Below are 14,907 nucleotides of genomic sequence, written 5' to 3' on the forward strand. Positions count from 1 at the left end.
CCTGACACTGAGTGGTCCTGGCCCGTCTCTGCCTATTCAGAGGAACCCTCTGGGGTGTGAACTCTTAGGTACCCAGAATGTTGCATTAATTGCCTTTCCCATTCACAGAACTTTTTAAGATTTGAGTCTGGCTTTATGGCTTATGGGCTTCCATATGCTTTTAGCTGTTTATTTTCATTCCCAGTTCAAATCTATTCCATTGTGTCATTACCTGATAATTTAACGTCCTTTGTGTTACCCATAGTTTGAACTTAAGACAATAGTTAGTGTATGGAAACTGCCCAGTAGTTGGGCCTGTTTTCCCCTAAATCCAAGATTGTAACAAAAGCCCTCCTACTAGCAGTCTATTATATATTCTTAACAAAAAGCTTTAGAGAAAAGTGGGTAAAACCTCAGTATGTAGTGGTTTTAACAGTGGAGTACAGGATTGGAAAATCGGATGTGAAGTAAATGCCATGAATCGATATACCCTATCTAAGGTTCTCTGAGGAAATGTGTTGATAGGAGTGAGAATTGGCATCCCCTATGCCTTTTCGCAAAAGCATGTCACGGCCCACTTTCTCAATCTCTGGGGAGCCCTGCAAAGCACCCCGAGTGGTTCTGTGTGGCCCCCTAACCTCTTCTCCTTTGAGAACCATGCTGCTTGAGTAAACTGTCCTAAAGAATGCAATTTTCATTCCGCTTGCCCTTAGCTTCGTAAATACTGAGAAAGTGTCTTGCCGTCCGGCTTCTAACCCGAGTCTCTCATGATCTTTCCTGTTCTTGGTGAACCATGCGAGGCTGTCTGACGGGAAGGGGAGAGATGATGGAAACAGCCCTGGAAGGAAGAGCGTGCGGTGTCCCTCTCACACGCACCATCTACCTGCTCCGCACCCCAGTGCCCGGTGGGGTCTGGGGTCTTCGCACATGGGGAGCTCAGGCCTTCTCCAGGGGCCGGGGGAGACCAGCAAGCTAACAGCTGTGCTGGAGGAGTAGGGCTTGCTCAGAGCATGCTGCCTATGGGGCAGTGTTGCTGACACTGGTTGAAGTCTGGGGATTTATTTAAGACAAGCAGCTCAGCTGAACCACTGTCAGGATCTAAAGCAGCTTTTCTGTCTGTCCCAGGTGGTCCTCCTTGTGAGGTTTGCCTTAGGGGGCGGGGGAACTTGGTTGGGGAGAGATGAGATGGAGGAGGACGGCTGGAGTCCGGCTGTGGAGTCATGTCATCTCTGATAAGGAATTTTTTTTATTGAGGTAAAACATATATAATGTAACATTGACCGTTTTAACCTTTTTAAGCGTGCAGTTCAGTGGCATTAAGTCCATTCACATTATTGTGCAACCACGTACCTGTTAAACAGCAACCTCCCGTTCCCTCCTCCCTCAGCCCCTGGTAACCACCATCCTAGTTTCTGTCTTCATGAATGTGACTGCTCTAGGACCTCATATAAGTGGAGTCGTACAGTACTTGTCCTTTTGTGACTGGCTTCAGTAAGCATTATGTCCTTAAGTTTCATCTGTGCTGTAGCATGCGTCAGAATTTGCTTCTTTTCTTAAGGCTGAATAATATTCTGTTGTATATATATATGTCACATTTTGTTTTGCGAATAATGCTGCTTTGAATGTGGGCGTTTGAGTCTCTCCTTTCATACCCTACAGTAGAATTGCTGGGTCGTATGGCAGTTCTCTGTTTCATCTTTTTTAAGCATCTGCTAAGGCCTTTGAATATTAGCTTAAAGACACTGGAGAGTTATTGAAGGATTTAAAGCAGGACTTACCTGATCAGACTGTGACTTAGAAAGGCAACTTCGGTGGCGTGGCCCATGGATGGGGGAAGGAGAGGGCTGGCAGAGGCTGTCGGGGAGACCACTTAGGAGGCTGTTGCCTTCAGCGTGAGAAATGATGAAGGCTGAGCTGGGGCAGTCACAGTGGGGAAGGGCGGGGAAGGGATGGGGTGGGAGTGATTAAGCTGATAGAATCAAGGAGATAGGTTGGCTGTGAGGGAAGGAAGAGACAGGGAGAGGCCAAGGATGAGAAACTGAATCAGTTGTGACTGTGGAATTTAGGGGGAGTGGAAGGGTTTTGTTTTGCTTTTGTTTTCTTATATTTTGGTGTGTGATGATACAAGAGACAGATTTTGGATGTATTGTGTACATCTTTGTGTACTGAGATGTTAGACACAGCCAAGTGGTAGAGATGATTGGTGGGCAGGCTGTTGATAATATGGGTTGCTAATTTGGGGGAGGGGGAGAAGGTAAAGAACAAAGGGGCAGATGGCCATGCAATTTGGCTGAATTTAAAATTGTTGGGGATATTATTGGTGTAGCTCCACAGTTTCATAGCTCCTATGGATCTATTTCACATTCCTACCTGAGGCAGAAATATTTATATATATCAAAATTTGTAACACCAGAAATGATGGCCAATTCATTGGTTATAAAAATCAGGTTTTAGGACTTCCCTGGTGGCATAGTGGTTAAGAATCCGCCTGCCAATCCAGGGGACACAGGTTCGATCCCTGGTACTGGAAGATCCCATGTGCCTGCGGAACAACTAAGCCCATGCACCACAACTACTGAGCCTGCGCTCTAGAGCCTGTGAGCCACAACTACTGAGCCCGTGTGCCACAACTACTGAAGCTCGCACACCTAGAGCCTGTGCTCCGCAACAAGAGAAGCCACCGCAATGAGAAGCTCGCGCACCGCAATGAAGAGTAGCCTCTGCTCGCCGCGACTAGAGAAAGCCCGTGTGCAGCAACGAAGACCCAACACAGCCAAAAATAAATAAATTAATTTAAAAGAAATCTGGTTTTGTAAGAATTCTAATGAATCCAAAAGAATTTAAACTAAAGCATGAGAGTGTTGGATTTGCCTTTTATTCTTTTTGCTCATCTACATTTTCTGATTTTTTTTCCTATAGTGAACATGTATCGCTCTTTTTTTTTAAATTTTATTTATTTATTTATTTTTGGCTGTGTTGGGCCTTCATTTCTGTGCGTGGGCTTTCTCTAGTTGCGGTGAGTGGGGGCCACTCTTCTTCGCGGTGCACGGGCCTCTCACTCTCGCGGCCTCTCTTGTTGTGGAGCACAAGTTCCAGACGCGCAGGCTCCGTAGTTGTGGCTCACAGGCTTAGTTGCTCTGCGGCATGTGGGATCCTCCCAGACCAGGGCTCGAACCCGTGTCCCCTGCATTGGCAGGCGGACTCTCAGCCACTGCGCCACCAGGGAAGCCCTGCTCTTAATCATTAAAAGGCTCATTTGAAATTTCAGAAGTGGCCTATTTTCTTGTCTTGACCCTCTTACTGGACTGTGAGCTCCTGGGGGTGTATAAGAGGAGGAAGTACCATGATTATTCACAGTGTGTCCCTAGCACTTAACACAATGCCAGGGACCAACAGGGCTCAATACTGTAAATGGTGGTTGAACTGAATTGAATGGAAATTTAATCAAACTTTTCTCAGAGATGAGATTCCATGCTATTCTGAAAGATCTGGAAATTCCAGTGTTTCTCAGTCACTTAGCCCATTACATTAGGTACGGAACCACGTCCTATAGACTTGGTCCCTCTTTTGCCTTTGTTTTGCCATCAGGATTTGCTGAGTCTTATTTTGTTCATGAAGTCTTGCCACATTGGCCTTGTTTTCTTACTTACATGTGTTTCTCATGTTATTCTTAAAAGCATTAGCAATGTCTTTGGGAGCCAAATAGCTCAATTCTGTTTCCTGTCTTTTGTTGATAGTAATATGTTTTTAGAGGAATGGATCAAAGTGGCTTGAAGCCGCAGTCATTATTTTGCCTTCTGGTCTGCTTTGACAGAACCAAGCAACCAAGGATGGCAGCTGTGAGAATGTGCCTTATTGAATGAATCAGTTGTCAACTGTAAATTTGCATACTTGTTCTCCTTTTGTGTTTCTGTGAATGCCTGCCATATGCCAGAGGCTGTGCACTGTGCCTTTGGGGAGAGAAAGATGAATAAGGGTGACTCTTGACACCAAGGAGCTGATTCTCCAGAAAAGGGTCTGGGATGCATACATGACCACCCTACAAGCAGGTTAATGAGGGGAACTCGAGTCAAATAAGAACAATTGTTACTATGCTAAGAAGACGCCCTGAAGGTGCTGCCTCTGATGTGTATTATTAATGACATTATAATGGACGTGGTTCAACTGTCCCCATTTACAATTACCAAAGCAGTAGATAATCTGCTTTCATTAAGTTTTCCTGCAAGTGGCTTTTATGGCTTTGCTTTAAAATTTCCTTCAAATTTATTTATTTAATTTATTATTTATTTATTTAATTTTTTGGGTGGCACTGTGAGGCTTGTGGGATCTTAGTTCCCTGACCAGGGATTGAACCCAGACCCACGGCAGTGAAACCACCGAGTCCTAACCACTGGACCTCCAGGGAATTCCCATTATTTATTATTTTTTTAAAATTGAAGTATAGTTGATTTACAATGTTGTGTTAGTTTCTTTCTGGTCTACAACAAAGTGATTCAGTTTTTTATATATATATATTCTTTTTCATATTCTTTTCCATTACGGTTTATTACAGGATATTGAATATAGTTTCCTGTGCTATACAGTAAGACCTTGTTGTTTATCTTTTTTTTTTAATGTTGAGCCTTCTTTTTAAAATTTATTTATTTTTATTTTTGGCTGTGTTGGGTCTTCGTTTCTGTGCAAGGGCCTTCTCCAGTTGCGGCAAGCGGGGTCCACTCTTCACCACTGTGCGCGGGCCTCTCACTGTCGTGGCCTCTCTTGTTGTGGAGCACAGGCTCCAGACGTGCAGGCTCAGTAGTTGTGGCTCACAGGCCCAGCCGCTCCATGGCATGTGGGATCCTCCCAGACCAGGGCTCAAACCCTTGTCCCCTGCATTAGTAGGCAGACTCTCAACCACTGCACCACCAGGGAAGCCCTTGTTTATCTTTTTTATGTAATAGTAGTTTGTAGCCCAAAGTTTCTTCAAATTTAAAATCGTGTTCATGACTTAATATTAATCCCTGTTAACCATTGCACCCTAAGCTCTGATTTGTGAGTGTTCTTTCAAATACTATAGTAAAACTCTTTCAACTTAAAAATACACATCAGTTCTCATCTGTGGCACTCTGAGACCTTCGAATAACATGGGAGACCACCAGATGCTATATTTCAACTTAAACTGCATCTCTTCTTAGTCATTATTAAATTATCAGTTACTTTGCAACAGCTTTTCAGTGTTGCTGCTTTGATATCAATAGTAGAATGGCCATGGCCTTCGTAAGGATGTGCCATGAAGTTTGGCCATGTCTGTGTAGGGCTGTTGGCTTGGGGAATGCTGGTCTTGACGTTCTGAGCATAGATGACGTTAACATGGTAGGTGGCTGGTCATTTAAGGTTGGGACTGAATAGACTACTCATATTTAAATGTTAGGTTACAGATGGCATTTTAAGATGCTCTAGGATGTTTATGTTTCATTCTCTTTCGGATTTTGAGGAATTTTTGAAATGATGCTTTCAATACCTTAAGTGGTATTTTTATACTGCAAAAGCTGCAAGTAAGTGAATTGGTGTACACTGAAATATAGGTAGTAATTTTGGAAGTTTTTGAGATGAGAGAGTAGGTGGGGGAAGGAATGGTTGTGATCATATATTTTGTTTTTCTTGAATGGACAAACAGATGGAAGGAGCTGGGGCCGCCGTGGAGTCACCGGGTATCAGTTGGTGTGCTTGGTGGTTGGGCCAAATCAGCACTCTTAGGTAGAGGCCCTACTTCCAGGCTCCTCCGTGGTTCCTCGGAGGGCTCCGCCAGTCATTGTATTTTGTAGATGACTTTCACCAAGGTTGGAAGAAAAAGATTAGGTACCTGTAATATTGAAGATGTAACCGTGGTTTAATATTATATGTTGGGCACAGTACTTAGTGTTCATGTCCATTAGGGATCTTGGTTGCTTGCAATGCAGAAACGATGCAGAGACTCACAGAACTGCAGAGAGGTTGGAGAACCAGGAAGGCTATGGGCTTAGAAGCTAGGCAGGAACTTAAGAGAGACTGGAGGGCTGGGCAGCAGGATCCATAGCAGAAACCATGGCACAGGAACCACCTGGTCTTCATGATGCTGCTGTTGCTGTAGCGAATAATGAGTGTAACCACCAGCTGTCATCGTGACCCGGGACTCCAAGTCACAGGAGGATGTCATTGGCTGTGTATAAGACATGTTCCTTGGGGTAGAGAGAGAGCAGATCTGTCTCCTTTGAATTCTGTAATGGGAACTGGGTATTGCTTCTCAGTAGATTACTTGTTGCAAGGTAACTGGGCCCCCTGAAAGGGAGATTAGGTGCAAATAGGAATAGGATTGTATACTGGACGGTGTCCCCTTTAAAATAAAAGAAAAATGTTTACTATGCTCCCCCTTTGGCTGTCCAACATTCACATAAACCTTTCTTTCCATACTAAGGCTTACGAAAATAAAATGCCCCAGCCAACATAATGCACCTCTTCCCTGTATGGCTGAAAACAGAGCCACCCCCTCCCCAGAGGTTCTCAAGAAAACCTCCTCTGTCCATTGTCTTCTGTGGCCCCATCTAAGTGGAGCACTGGGGATGGTGGCTTTGTCATGCTTTAGCAGTTGTTTTTTGTTTTACGAGTTGGAGGTCTTGGGGTTGGTTGTCTTAAGAGTCAAGCCACTTGTAAGTCACTGTCAGCCATACTTCTTTGGCAGTGTAAATCCCTTCTAAATGTTGTTGGCTTTCAAGGTTTATCTGCTTCCATGGACTAATAACTAAAACCAGATATACTCCCAACCCCTCAGGTTTTGAACCTAGAACTTGGCCTGAGAACTTGTCTCTGGGCGATTGGACCTGGCCTTGTTGCTCTGCCGAGTGCCTTAGCTCTTGGTGAATGGAATCCACCTGGGAACAGTTAAGAAGCTTAAGAAGCAGTAGAGTAGGTGATACCTCGCCTGTGCTGCATCTTCATGGTGGGAGTGCTATCCCTTTTTCAGGCTGTAGAGATGAAACAGTTGGTGCTTGGGAGAGAGGACTTCTCCTCTGTGTCCCCTGCCCCCAGGCAGAATGACTCAACTTAGTAGCGTCGTATGTTCTCTCTGGCTTTCAGACAGACCGGTTTCACAGCAAGCATGTCTTTTTCTTGTAGATCCTTAAGAAGTAGCCAACACATCCTCTGGCATCTGTTTTTCTCCCTTGAATTCTTGAAAGTTGCAGGCACAGGTCCATGTCGTAAGGCACAACAGGCCATGGTTTAATCAGCTGTGTCTCTATTAAGCATCAAAGGTGATCTTGCCAGTCTAAGGTAGTAGGTAGGTCCTCATGCCTCCACTCTGTGTCCTTGGCTCAGCCCATCCATGCTCTTCAGTGTGTTACTGACAGCATTCCATTTCCTCATGCCAGCTTCTTTTATTGGGTAAGATGCTGTCTGTGGCAAATCATAGAAAATCCAACTCAAACAACTTAAATAATAAAGAGAATTAATTGGCTTCTGGGACTGAAAACTTGAGAGCTGTGGGATGGGCTTCAGGTGTAATTTGATCCAGAGGTTTGTGATGTTATCAGGTTATTTTCTTTCCCTGCCCTCCTCCATGTATTGTTTTCCTCCTCAGACTAGGCCCCTCATGAAAGCAGACATGGTCACAGAAGCTCCAAGTATCACATCTGTAGATCATGCCACCCAGAGGTAGATGGAACCTTTGTCCTCGTATTCCAAGCCAAAGCCTCAGGCTCAGTTATATGACCAGCCCTGAATCAATTACAGTGGCTGGGAGGTGGAAATGTGTTGATCGCCTTAGTGTAGATCACACGCTCCATTCCCGGAGCATGGGATAAAATTGGCTTGCCTGGAACAATGTGGATTCCCCTGTGGGTCTTGGGAAGGGTGCAGGTGGACATCTACGTGTCAAAGAAAAAGTATCCTTAGTGCTCTGTGTACGTTCCCATATGAATTCTTCTGATAGTTTATGGAAACCTTGAGTTAGCAAGTGATTCTGAAATTTGTTCCTGTCGTCAGCGTTGCTCTTTGAGAGAAAAAACAAATCCGTTTCTTTTGGCTGAACAAAATATTCCGACTAATTTCGTTGAGATGTCGAAGTGAACCAACCAGGCCTGGAGATAGTAGTCATGGTAAGGGAAATCAGTCCATTTGTGCGAAGATAGGAAGTATCTCTGTGTCATTTTCTCAGTGTCCCAGTTTCACCACGAGAATGAAAATGAGGGGCAGGATGTCACTGTTTCCTCCCCACTAAGTGCCTAGATGCTAAAACAGTAAAACGATACGAAACGAAACTGTGCTGACATGACTAAGTGGAGGTTGCTGTCGCCTTTTCAGTTGGTTTACTTTATTGCTGTATTTTGATTTGCAAAAGTTGTATTTTCAGAGCTTTTCACTTTTACCCACTGCCTGTAACTCAGCATTTGTTTTGCTCACTTCCGCCCTTCAGATTATAAAGTTGGGATAGAAGTGTAAACATTAGAACCCATACTCTGGCTTGAAACTTGTATTTGAAAAAATGGTGAAGCAGGTTTAATTACAGAGAAAGATTGGCTGCTTAATTACTGTTACCTGCAGCGAAGCTGTTGTCTCTCTGCAGCTGTTTCCATAAATAGACTTTATTATATACAGGAATCTACCCCAGGGCAAAGAGTTCCCATTCTGCCCCTTTGCTTAATTTAAATTGCTGGTTTGAGGTGGTTATTTTTGAAACTCTTCTCAGGTTGACTTCCCCCTTAATCCCTAAGCCTTCTTCCCTCATCTGCCAAATTATATGTAATGCATCGCAGCTAGAGTGCTTTTGGCATTTCTCGAGTCTGAGAACTTGAAATTTGATTTAAATGTTAATTTATTGTGACAAAGGTTGGGTACTCATGTTCCTATTCCTGTACAAGTCTTTCCACGGACTTGGCATGGGACCAGCTGTCTCCCTGGCTTCTGCTGCATATCTAGAGGGTGGCAAGTACCCCCTACCTCCACCTGGTTTATTTTGAAAGACCTGGCCTAGCTCAAAGTGCGTGAAACCATTCTTGGTAGACTATTGTTGGGTTTTAGCGATACTTGGGGCTATTTATTCCAGGTGTACTTGGTATGAAATTAAAAAAGACATATTAACAAAAAGTTAACCCTGTTTTTCTTCTTTTGAATATTAAATACTTCTTTATTGGTTGCTTTCGTTTATGAGAGAATCTTGCTGCTTCTTCTTGGTTTCTTTTTTTGGCTTTTCAGTGCACACTTGAAAAAAAATTTTTTTTAATGGGTCAGAAATAAAGAATGTGTTTGGATTCATAGAAATCATTAATAATTAATAATAAAGAATTATGTAATTCCCGATCTTTCCCAGTTCTCTTTAAAATAGCCCAACTAAAATGTAGTTTCTTTTGCCTCTAAGAGACCTACTAGATGTTCTAGACTAGAATAGAGTACATTTATTTAAATTGCTAAGCCTTAAGCAAGAAGACTGACCTTTATAAGATATAGGATACTTGAGTGACTCCTTCATGGAAAGAATTAAATGTACTCCTCTCTCTGTATTAGGGGCATGAATATATGTGAGTATTTATTAGTATCCTGAAATATTACTTAGTATTAGTATACTGAAGTTAAACAGAATTGACTTCTGCATTGGAAGCATTTAGAGGGAATGGCCCAGATGAATTTAGTTCTACATCCTGATGATATTAGAGAAAGCAGCACAACACACACACACACACACACACACACACACACACACATCACCACACCACACCACACACACCACACCACACCCACTCTCCTAAATTCAGATGGTTGAAAGAATTTTAGTTCTCTTGACAGTGATCAGATTTGAAGTCTTGGGCATTTAGCATTCTGTTCTTGGGCGGCACCATGCACTTTAGAGTGGGAGTCCAGTGCTGCCTTTGCAGTGTGCCTGTGTTTTCCACTTGGTAGGCTTTCACACTGAGCTAAAAGGAAACTAGTATTTCTGGTCTGTTCATTGCATGTTAATTCGATTTTGCTGTTCTAGCGGTGTGTCTGTTGGAATGAGCATTGAGAATATTGAGGTCACTCTTGGCAGGTTATATCATATAAGCAACCTCTGATTTTCAAGGGGGGTGTATTATTTTCTTTATAAGTCAGTGTTGACTCCTGGAATGAAATTTCTCCCCATAGATGTAGTGTTATAAGTGGTGATTTAAGTTCTTTTAGCACAAAATGTAACACACTCCTAATTAGCCATAAGCAGGATTTCTTAATCTCTCTGAGCTTCCTTATCTTAAAATGGGGATAATGATAACAACCTACCTCATAGAGTTGTGAGGATTAAATTAATTAACGCATGGAAAGTTCTTGATACAGCATCTGATATGTGGCAAAAGTACTCAGTAAATGTTAGCATCATTTTTTAAACATTATTTCCTGGGAAATGGCATTCTGCGTTTCATCATGGAATACTGGGGGATGCCGTCTTCGGGCAGCAGGTTCCTGTGGGTTCAAGTCTGACATTGGTAGGCAAGGGCTAGTGGAAAGGGGTGGGTTGGGTTCTCTTGCTAGAGCTTTGCAACTTCTGGTTGGGGAGAGGAGATGGTCTAAAGAAGGAAACGGTGACCCTGGCTTCCTAGTGGCTCTTTCTGTAGATGGACTTTGCTTGGGTTGATGACTGGGAGGGAGTTTTGTTTGTGGCAGCAGGTTGGCAGGTGGGGCTTCTAGCAGCTTGGCAGTGACTGCAGCTCCCGCAGAGGCTTCTGACGTAGGTTTTGGGGTCGGGGGCGGGTTACGACATTGATGAGGCAGGTGAGGGCCATTTGGAACTAGCAGTGTTTCATTTCTCCATTGGTGCTAAGAACCCATCTGAAATGATCTTGCTTATTTACATTGTCCCCCTTTCCCTCTCTCTTACAGCAAGAGACTATGGCCAAAATGGAGGTGAAAACGTCACTTCTGGACAATATGATTGGAGTTGGAGATATGGTTCTTTTAGAACCTCTCAATGAGGAGACCGTCATCAACAACCTCAAGAAACGGTTTGACCACAATGAGATATATGTGAGTGTGCACGGGAGGTCATCTGGGGGGTTTAGACTTTGCATTTTGTGGCACAGAGCTGGCTTTTCTTCCTTAGACTCTTCTCTCTTTTTTCCGTTTGTTTATTGGAGTCCAGAGGTATTTGCTTATACCCTCAGAAAGAGTTCTGGGTTTGCTCATTTGGCACGTGAGTAATATCGCATTAGAGTCCAGTGAGTCTGCTTTCCACACGGTGTTTGTAGAGGGCTGACTGTGCAGAGTGTTGCCCTGGATGTCGGGGGTGTTCTAAAACAAGTGGAAGACTTAGTTCTGCCCTCCGAGGAACATGTATTCATTCAGGAGGAAGTTTGAAATCCACAGGTGTCTTCTTGGGTACCTTCATAAGATTAGCAGCCTGACCTTTGAGAAGCTACTCATTAAGATGCATGGCAGTGAACCGTCAAAAAAGACATAAACCTTCCTAACATTTGTAATTAGTAGAGACAGGAGCAAATTACCTGATACAAATATGTGTTTGGTCCCTGGGAAAACACAGATTTGGGAATAGTCGTGTCCTGCTATACAGAAGTATCATGCCAGACACAAAAATGAAAACATATAAATATATACACTAATAGAAATTTTATGTTGTAAAAATTCTTTATAAAGGATTTCATAGTGTTACTTTATCAAGTTTGTTAAATATATTTAAAACATGAGTAAAAAATGCTTTTATATATAGCTTTTCAGGAATTTGCATAAAGCACAGAAATTTGCATCTGTTCAGGTAGAGACATGTTAACTAAACCAAGGAGATGAAGCATTGATTCCCTGTACCAGCAGCTGAGGAGGAAGCGGATGGATTGGGTGGAAGTAGTTTTAATAGCTTCTGACTCGCTTCTGAGTTCTTTTCCCCCCATTTTGTAGTGTATCTGTGTCTAGATATGAATTGGATTATTGGGGCCATGCTTCATGTTTTTCTGTCTATCAGTGTGGGGACAGGAGGAGGAAATATAAGTAAATAAAACGAGAGAACGTAACTGATTATAACTTTGTAGAACTAACATATTTTTAAAAATTATATGCGAAGCTATATTTTATGTTGCCTATAGCTTTCCTTTCCAGATAGGCGATCATGTTTCAAGGATAATTTTGGATAATTAATTCTTTCTTTTTAATTAATTTATTTTATTTTTGGCTGCACTGGGTCTCTGTTGCTGCGTGCGGGCTTTTCTCTAGTTGAGGCGAGCGGGGCCTATTCTTCATTGCGTTGCATGGGCTTCTCATTGCGGTGGCTTCTCTTGTTGCAGAGCACGGGCTCTAGATGCGCGGGCTCAGTAGTTGTGGCCCACGGGCTCTAGAGCGCAGGCTCAGTAGTTGTGGCGCACAGGCTTAGTTGTTCCGTGGCATGTGGGATCTTCCCAGACCAGGGCTCGAACCCGTGTCCCCTGCATTGGCAGGCGGATTCTTAACCACTGCTCCACCAGGGAAGCCCGGATAGTTAATTTCTTAATGAAATAGGAGTCACCATCTGGGAACTGAACTTTCAGTCTTTCTTGATTTGATTGTTGGAGGTAGGGGGAGGTTGACAGTAACCTGAGATATATGGATACTGCTTTGGAATATTAATTTGGTAACTGGCTGCTAAACTAACTAAGAGATGTAGTTATGTAAACTGCTGATTCAGATGGAAGAGGTGTGAAACGCCATTGCTGTAGAGCAGATGAGAGGTGTTATTTGGTTTGGCAGTGAGGCCCCGTGTCACCTTTCCTCAAAGTGTAGCAGTTCAGTTTTCAGGTGGGAAAACATCATGGTTCTGCAGCTTTAATTGAAAATGTGGTCTGATAGCAAATAAAAGACAGACTTTAAACACTGGTCTTTGAGATGGAGATAGGAGGCATCAGATATATCCTAACCGACGCTGGCTGATCGTTTTTCTTTCTGGCTCTAAGAGGCACAATTCACTTTCAGCTGAATTGAGAATAGGATGGAGAGTAGAACATTGCATGCATTCAAATACCTGATTTGTTGTGCCCACTAAAAATAAAAGAATCTCCTTTTTAACAAAATGTCAAGTGTTAACATTCATGAGTCTTTAGCAGACGAACTCTCTGGGTTTCAGCCTTACATGATTTTATTTTCTGCCTGTTTTAGGAATGTTCTTTCTGGTATGAAACAAAAGCAGAAAATTGTTTTTTGCTTCCAGATATTTATATAATTAATGTTTTCCATGATACTTTGGGACTATTATTTCCATGAGATGTGTGCCTTCATTTTGTAACTTTAAACACACATCATATTGGAGGATTGGGCATTCTCTATTTTAAGAAAAAAAGAAAAAAAAAACAGCTTATAGGGTAATGTGTGTAGTATGATCTTATCTTTTTTAATGGGGGTTTATGGATGCGTGCATATGTTTGTATATTTGTATGAACATAGAGAAAGCCACGCTAACTTTAGTACCATGCTAACTTTAGCATGGGTGGATTTAGGCATGCTAAATAACTTCAGTGGGGTGGGTTGGGATATGGGGACGGGGAAGAGTTATTACTCTTTTAGGCCTCAGTATTATAGGGCTTGTTAAGTCAAGTATGTATTGGTTTTGTAATTTGTAAAAAATACTGAACAACAAATTTGATTACCCCACCTTTGTAACCCCACATGATGTATATACTACCCTTGGGAAATCTGTTTCTGGCCCTTATTCTGATAATCTTCCTGCTTTGCTTTGCTTCTTGGGTTGCTGAAAATTGTTCAGCTGATGCCAAAGGCCAAGTTAATGACATACAATATTTTACTATCTTGTATTTCACTTTGTTTTTTAATTCTTTCCCAGGAAGAGAAGGTACAGTTTTTAAATTTTTTAAATTATTTAGTCTCTGTTGTAGTCTCATAGCTTTACTTTATCCTATAAAATTGTGTGATGGTCTCGAGTGATCCGTCATGCAAACATAGTGAACAGTCATTTGTATGTTTGGAAGCCATGGTTGATAAGGGGGCCTGTGAACAGAGTGACGCTCAGACTTTAGAACTCTGGCTGTACCCAGAGCTTTTGCAGCCTCTTGTGTGAGCCAGCTCTAGGTCAGGGGACCCCGTTCTTCCAACCTGCCCCCCGCACCCCCGCTTTCGCCACCATATCTAGAGGTAAGAAATAGTCCCTGCCTTCACAGAGTTCTCACAAGGTAAGAGTTATCAACTCTCTAGAGTATTTATAACCCCTGGTGATCCTCTGGATCTCCAGGCAGCTGAATCTGGAAGTGGAATCCCCGGTGATCCTGTCATACTAAACCTGAAGCTCTGGGTAGGCCAATGAGTCACACTTACTCCTCAAACTACTGACTGTGGCCAGGTGACCAGAATGAGCTGAATGGCTTAAGAAAATGATGTCTACTCCTAGGATTGGGGGAGGGTCAGTTTTTTCCAAAGTAGATGGGTTGTGTGTAAGTAGGTTGAATACCCTACTAAATAGCTCTATCCGCGTGTTAGGAAGAGGGAAGGTCAGTGGATGCTGATGAGGCCCTCTGCTGTAACCCCGTCACAGGCTTGGTAGGGAATTCTGTAGTGAAGTGGTTTTATTGGTGTTGCTACCATGCTGAAGGATGTGTTCCATGAGAAGCATTTATGATCGGAATTCTAAGCTTCAGGTGCACCCAAAGGCACGCTTCTCAGGACTTTTCTCCTGGAGAACTCCTTATGGTAGAGAAGAGTAGGGACTTCCCTGGAGGTCCAGTGGTTAAGACGCCACACTTCCATTGCAGGGGGCACAGGTTCAATCCTTGGTCAAGGAGCTAAGATCCCGTATGCCACATGGTGTGGCCAAAAAAATAAATAAATAAATAAAGGAGAAGAGTAAACAGGGCCCTGGGGTGGGTAGTTGAAGTCTGTCCACTTTAGGGAAATACTGTTGAAATCTTTGCTTCCAAAGTCATTCAAAGTTTTATTCTATTCTGTAATGCATATCATATG

General features: G+C 42.9%; 1 protein-coding gene across 4 annotated transcripts in view; it reads left to right on the plus strand.

The window, feature by feature from the left end:
* Positions 1-14,907, plus strand: part of MYO1B (myosin IB) — a 184,967-nt gene that overhangs the window by 21,582 nt on the left and 148,478 nt on the right. For all 4 annotated transcript variants that reach the window (XM_081242322.1, XM_081242323.1, XM_081242321.1 and 1 more), the window contains exon 2: positions 10,840-10,983. In XM_081242322.1, coding sequence (XP_081098448.1) covers positions 10,849-10,983 — 135 coding nt within the window. In that variant the 5' untranslated portion in view covers positions 10,840-10,848. The remainder of the gene's footprint in view (positions 1-10,839; positions 10,984-14,907) is intronic.

The sequence above is a fragment of the Mesoplodon bidens genome, assembly GCF_964165515.1.
Source record: "Mesoplodon bidens genome assembly, chromosome: 8".
NCBI lineage: Eukaryota > Metazoa > Chordata > Mammalia > Artiodactyla > Ziphiidae > Mesoplodon > Mesoplodon bidens.